We start from the raw sequence: 7,500 nt of genomic DNA, 5'->3' as shown, positions 1-7,500 counted from the left end.
GAGGGAAGAGGGAAGGAGGGAGGGGGGAAAGAGGGAGGGGGGAAAGAGGGAGGGAGGGAGGGAAGAGGGGGAAGGAGGGGAGGAGGAAGGGAGGGAGGGGAGGAGGGAGGGAAGGAGGGAGGGAAGAGAGAGGGAAGGAGGGAGGGAGGGAGGGAAGAGGGAGGAGAGGGGGAAGGAGGGGAGGAGGAAGGGAGGGAGGGGAGGAGGGAGGGAAGGAGGGAGGGAAGAGAGAGGGAAGGAGGGAGGGAGGGAGGGAGGGAGGGAGGGAGGGAGGGAGGGGGAGGGGAAAGAGGGAGGGAGAGGGGTGTGTGGAGGGGGGGAAGAGGGAAGGAGGGAGGGGGGAAAGAGGGAGGGAGGGAGGGAAGAGGGAGGAGAGGAAGGGAGGGAGGGGAGGAGGGAGGGAAGAGAGAGGGAAGGAGGGAGGGAGGGAGGGAGGGAAGGGGAGGAGGGAAGGAAAAAGAGTGGGAGGGTAGGAGGGAGGGATTAAGGAAAGGAGGGAGAAAGAGTGGTATAAAGGAGGGAGGGAGGGAGGGAGGGAGGAGGAGAGAGAGTAGAAAGCGAGGGAGGGATTAAGGGAGAAAGGGATGGAGGGAGGAAGGGGAGGGGGGGGAGAGGGAGAGAGAGAGAAAGGAAGGGAAAGAGGGAGGGAGGGAAGAATAGGAGAAGGGATAGGACAGATATATATATATATATATATATATATATATATATATATACATATATATATATATATGTATATATACATTTATATATATATACATACATATATATATATATATATATATATATATATATATATAGTGAAAATGAGAGATATATATTTATATATATATAGAGAGAGAAAGAGAGAGATAGAGAAAAAGGGAGAGAGAGGGAGAGAGAGAGAAGAAGAGAGAGAGAGAGAGAGAGAGAAGAGATAGAGAGAGAGAGAGAGAAGAGAGAGAGAGAGAGAGAGAGAGAGAAAGAGAAAGAGAAAGAGAAAGAGAAAGAGAAAGAGAAAGAGAAAGAGAAAGAGAAAGAGAAAGAGAAAGAGAAAGAGAAAGAGAGAGAGAGAAAGAGAGAGAGAGAAAGAGAGAGAAAAAGAGAAAGAGAAAGAGAAAGGGAGAGAGATTCATACTGAAGTGAATACACATAAAAATACGAAACATAAAACCGAACGATGGAAAGACCGACCACCAAACAGCCTGGTTATGAACAGATACTTACGACATGCCAGTGATTCCGTTTCATTTGGATTCTGCGTTTATAAACCGTAGAGAATTATTAATTAACGCCTTTTCCTCTTCTTTCCACCAGTGTCTCCTCGTGAACAACTTGTTTCCTCTGCTACTAGGGCGTCTACTAAACAGCGGACCTCCTATTTCGAGTGTTTTCCACCTCCTCCGGAAGTCACAGGATGCCTTTTCCAGCAACCTGATTCTCAGTTTTCATTTCCTTCTAATCCTTGGGTTATATTCGGTCAATCCTAAGCTTAGTAAGTACCGTTCTTCTGCATCAGCCAAAGGTACATTTTACACTGAGATTTAAGATTCCTCAGGTTAGGACACAGAGCTTCAACTTGTGGATTTCCCAACTGCCCTGTCTTGTGGATTACACTTCACTAGTGACTGGATAATAGTTTGCAATTAGTAGTTCGTATGAGAAGTGGTAGATTAGTTAGATGAGACTTCTATGTCGACGCGAAGTACGTTTTCTAGTTCGTGCCTTGATGTCTCTTCTGAAAATACCTCTCCTCAGCTGTAATGGACCTCTTGTTGTTTACATTTCTCTTGAAATATCCGAGAATCACCACTGGCAAGACGAAAATGATCTTCGCAGCTAAACACTATTTGTTTAAAACCAAAATGTATCTGTTTATTTAGTAATAAGTGTAGAAGCAAAGGGGCTGTGTTGTCTGTTATGGCAACTACTGAATGATTTGAGAATCCCGTTTTGGGCGCGAGAGGCCGCTGTTCTAACCAGACTAGTAGCCGATCACTAACTAGCCACGAAGCTTCATTAAAATACATATTTTATTTGCATTTCGTCATTCCTTGAAAATATTTCTGACTTCGTTTTACACTGCTCGTACATTTTCCTTTTCTCTCTCTCATAAAGGAAATTAGGAAATAGTGCATTTTACATTGTATTAGAAGATATTACTAGTAACATGTACTAATTTCCGAGGAACACATTTAAGACATCACCAATTCGTTTCCACTCGTGACACACCCAAACTTTATTAGTCCATGCCTTTTACTATGCCAAGTATTATTGATTCACTTGTTTACGGATATATTTCCATAGCCATTCCTTTAGTTTTGAACGTAAAAGTCAAAACAGAAGCCCCTTGCATAATAATCATTTGGTAAGTTCAATCTCACATTTCCATCTTGGTATCGTGTGTAAGACTTTCCTTAGGTATGTTTTTTTTTTCCATACACATTCATTAAAAAAAGGGAAACTAAACCTATGAATATCTCTGTCATATGACTTAATCATCATTCGTTGCTGTAAGCTATACAGAAAGCATACACTGTGCTGCTCGCTATACCCACAGACTAGACTTTTTACCTTATTCCTTTATATACCATTGTGACTAATTGCTCGGGCATGGGCATACTGGCCTACAGGTTTAGTTCAATTACAGAAATAACGTCACCACAGAGCAAATCCAAGAGAAGGAAAAAAGGATTATCTCCTTATGTTTTAGATGAGGTTTGATCACAATTACAGAATGCATTAAAGTATTACATAAAAGATCTATGATATAGAATCATTATATCTTCTCTTACCTCGGTCGAGAAGGAAAATGTCAGTGATTTATCTATCCATCCACAACCCAGACGTACTGCTATATCTAATTTACGCTCATAACACTATCTCGCATTCCGGAATAAGATACAACACACGTATATCTTCCACTATTTACATAGCTCTGCGTACCTCACGCTAGGCCGCCCAAAAAGTTACAATACATGACTCTCTGAAGAATAATGCACAAGTGTTCACTAACTAACCATGTACTCCAGCGCGATATTTGGCGTGTGGTCACCGTAGATTTTATCAGAGGGACCAACAAGCCAGTCTCGTTGGGAGCGAAATCCCGGATGTAAACAATGTAAACAATGGAGCAATTGAGAGTCAATGTTATCATCCTTTATTTGTAATATGATAATTATTTGAAAAGCTCAACATGCTTGGACTTGTCCTGATGTGATTAAACTTATTTTGATAAGAAACATGATTATATTTTTTGTATTTCTTTTTTTTTTTTTTTTGTAATATTCCACACCAAAGATTTTCATTTGACTTTTATAAAAAAAAAAAAAAAAAAATGCGCATCAAATCGCTTAAAGTTTCTATTTTTAGATCTGTACATATTTGAAGATAGTGCACGATAGGTATACATATTGTACAAACTATACTTGAAAATGATGACTTTACATATTGATTAGCCATAGAAAACAATACCGTGTTATGACGTGAAGCAAAACTAATACTCAATTCACAACACCATATCACCATTTTAATCAAATCTACAATATATATATATATATATATATATATATATATATATATTTTATTTATTTTATTTATTTTTTTTTTATTTTTATTTTTTTACAAATGCTGCAATGAAATATACTTAGAAATTCACGAATTCACGAATGATTATGACCAGCATCGGGTGTGCGTGTCTGGCGGGAAGTGCCAGTGGCGTGGGCGTGCGTTTGTCGTTGCTTCGTGAGCTTTATTGGTTATGCGTTACAGAATTGTTTTTTTCTTCTGAGGTTAGAATCAGCAACATCTATCTTGCTTGAACTACTCACTTCGAGAATACACAATACATACGTACACGGACGTAGACTCACACACATACACACACACACACACACGCACACGGACGCAGTCACATACGCATACACATACGCACACAACACACACGTACACGGACGCAGACACATACGCAAGAGAGAGAGGAGAGAGAGAGAGAGAGAGAGAGAGAGAGAGAGAGAGAGAGAATGAGAGAGAGAGAGAAAGAATAAGAGAGAGAGAATGAGAGAGAGAGAGAGAGAGAGAGAGAGAGAGAGAGAGAGAGAGAGAGAGAGAGAGAGAGAGAGAGAGAGAGAGAGAGAGAGAGAGAGAGAAAGAAAGCGAGGACGAGAGCGACTTGAAAAACCCAAACGATACAGAAAAGGAAGAAAAATAGTGTGACAGAAGGGACGGGAACAACAAAATATATGACCAGCGAGGGCGGAAGGGTGACACAGGGTGACACAGGGTGACAGTCAGGGAGGGAGTGTAAACTTCATATACATATAATCGGTCCCATAGACATACAAAAAGGCTTATATTCTCTCTCCACTCATACATATAAATGAAAAAGGTTTCGACTTACGGATGGAGGTGGAGAACATCTGTGAGAAATCGACAGATAGACAAGTAGGAGATATATGAATATATATATATATATATATATATATATATATATATATATATACATATATATATATATGTATATATAAACATATATATATATACACATATACATACATACATACATGTATATATATATATATATATATATATATATATATATATATATATATATATATGTATGTATGTATATATAAATATATATATATAATATATATATATATCTATATATATATATATATATATATATGTATATATACATAGAGAGAGAGAGAGAGAGACAGAGATAGAGAGAGGGAAATAGAGAGGGAGAGTGGGAGATAGATAGACAGAGATAGATGGATAGATAGAGAGATAGATAGATAGAGACACAGAAAGAGAGAGACAAAGAGAGAGAGAGAGAAATAGGGAGAGAAAGAGAGGTAGATAGATAGAGACAGAGCTAGATAGACAGATATAGAGAGAGAAATTAGATTTCCTGAAGAAAAAAGTTGATAATAGCATTTTTTTTTACTAAAGAATATGAAAACGGTCTCCTCTAAACAAGATAATAATGGAGAGAAAACAAAAAAGCACTTTACAGAAATTACAGTTATCTTAATCAATCAAAAATACAGAAAACTAAAAATATTTGGCAAGAAAGAAGAAGGAAGAAAACGAAAATAAGATTTGAAAATAATAAAAGAACAGCAAACCTCTTCCTAAAAGGAAAAACAAAAAAAGTAAAGATCCTAAAAATAGCAAAGTCCTCCCTCCCTTTAAAAAAATGTAGAAAAAGAGGAAAAACGCACAGAAAACGGAGCCCGGGCGCCGTCCCCTCGGACACCCCGGCCGTTTTAAACACATTATGGAGGCGAGCTCGACACTTTGGAAATAGCGAGGTCAAAGACGACAATTTTCTTTAAATTTCGCCCTTCTTCGAGGCTAAAGGAAGGGGCGTGAGCGAAAATCCTTGAAAAACAACGGACAGCGGTTAAGAAATCAAACTTAGGGGACATTTATATCAGATTACACAAAAATATCCTTTGGCGAACGCAGCGCCGTAGCCAACGAGGGGGGAGAGGTCGCGAATTTCGCCTCTAAGAAGCCACGGCATAAGGATCAAAGTGGCGGGAATGCCGTGCGTATAATTTGTATCGTAGGGGTCGAGTTCCCGCGTGGAGGCAATAGAGGCGCGAAGAGGCTACTAAAAGGATAAGATTTTCGACCATCTCGCGCGAGTTGCTAGGGATGGAATTTGCGCGTATCCTGAAGTCCAGCGGGGGGGGGGCTCCCTCCGTCCCTCCCTCCCTCCTCCCCGACCCCGCTAATGAAGTGGCGGGGACAAGACGTGTTCAGTTTTGACGATAAGATTAATTGAATAATGAATGGGCCACTCGGCCTGCCAGCTTCGGTTTGGGCAGGGCCGCGGTGGGTGGAATGGGGGGGGGGCGGAGGTTAAGGGAGGGGGAGGGAGAGGGGGCGGAGGCTTAGGGAGGGAGGGGGAGGGGGAGGGAGAGGGGGTGGAGACTGAGGGAGGGAGGATGGTTAAGGGAAGGGGAGGGAGGGGGGTTAGGGAAGGGGAGGGAGGGGGGGTTAGGGAAGGGGAAGGAGGGGGAGGGAAGAGGGAGGGGTAGAATGGGGAGAAGGGCAGAAGGAGGGAGGGAGGGAGGAAGAGAGGGAGAGAGGGAGGACGTGAAGGAGGAGGAGGAGGAGGAGGAGGAGGAAGGAGGAGCAGAGGGAGGGATAAGGCGGGACTGGTTCTTCCTTCTCCTCCACCGGTACAACCTGTTCCCTCCCTCCCCCCCTCTCTCCCCCCTCCCCCCTCGCCATGCCACGCTCCATAAAGTCCAAGTGAGGCGGGGTCAGCGGGTCGAGGGGGGAGGGGGGGGAGGAGGGAGGGTGTCACTCTGAAAAGTACATGAGAGAAAGAGAGAATGAGAGAGAGAGAGAGAGAATAGGAGAGAGAGAGAGAAAGAATAGGAGGGAGGGAGAGAATAGGAGGGAGAGAGAGAGAGAAAGAATAGGAGGGAGGGAGAGAATAGGAGGGAGAGAGAGAGAGAAAGAATAGGAGGGAGGGAGAGAATAGGAGGGAGAGAGAGAGAGAAAGAATAGGAGAGAGAGAGAGAGAGAGAATAGGAGGGAGAAACGAATAGGAGGTCGAATTGTAAAAAAAAAAAAAAAAAAAAATAGGAGGGAGAGAGAGAGAAAAAGAGAGAGAGAGGGATAGAGAGAGAGAGGGAGAGAGGGAGACAGATAGAAAGAGAGAGAGAGAGAAAGAGAGAGAGAAAGAGAGAGAGAGAGAGAAAGTGAGACAGATAGATAGGTAAAGTCTAAGTGACTTATTGACAGACTGACAGTGAATGACAAAAGGGAACTTTGCATGACTCTGCATGACTTACCCCCTAGTTCAGCGAGGAGGCAAAGTACTGCATTCACCCTTGTGAGACACACTACAGCGAAACAAACCTCAAAAGAAAAGTATTAATGATAATGATAATGATAATAAAGATGATAATGATACTAATAATAATGATAAGAATAATGATAATGAAAATAAAGATGACAATGATAATGCTAAGAATAACGATAATGGTAATAAAGATAACAATAATAATGATAATAGTCATGATAATAAGGCTGACAAAATTAGCAACACCAATAAAAACGCAGAGCTGATATCATCCCCATGTTGCCAGGATATGACACTCCAAAGGGTCGTGTGAGTGCCATGTGTCATGATCATTTGGCACCGAAGTCGGAATGGCTCTTCGTCGGGATCTGGCATGCGTCGCCTGGCAGGCTGTCAAGTGTCATATGCCAGCCTGGCGTCTGTCCAGAGATCGAGGGACTGTCACACGGCAGGTTCTTCGGTCATGATGTATGTCGCAGGCACTGGCCATGACGTCATGCTGGAGTTATACCCATCATGCACTGAATCTATTTCCCGATTTAGGGAAATGGTTGTGGAGGGAACCCATCTCTTGGATTCTTTCCTTGTGACTTTATTAAAAACACACACATATATATGTATATGTATATGTATATATATATATATTTATATATTATATATATATATTATATATATATATATATATATATATA

The 7,500-nt window shown here is 41.6% G+C and overlaps 1 protein-coding gene across 1 annotated transcript in view; it reads left to right on the top strand.

Moving 5' to 3' along the window:
• LOC147467986 (uncharacterized) overlaps positions 1–7,500 on the top strand; it is a 36,778-nt gene that overhangs the window by 298 nt on the left and 28,980 nt on the right. The window contains exons 2-3 of the mRNA XM_086556215.1: positions 1,297–1,504; positions 7,095–7,276. Of these exons, the coding sequence (XP_086412341.1) occupies positions 1,297–1,504; positions 7,095–7,276 (390 nt within the window). The remainder of the gene's footprint in view (positions 1–1,296; positions 1,505–7,094; positions 7,277–7,500) is intronic.

Source organism: Penaeus japonicus, unplaced genomic scaffold (assembly GCF_977035675.1).
Source record: "Penaeus japonicus unplaced genomic scaffold, GWHDUDI00000001_assembly GWHDUDI00000032, whole genome shotgun sequence".
Classification (NCBI taxonomy): Eukaryota; Metazoa; Arthropoda; class Malacostraca; order Decapoda; family Penaeidae; genus Penaeus; species Penaeus japonicus.
This window is presented reverse-complemented; position numbering and strand designations above follow the sequence as displayed.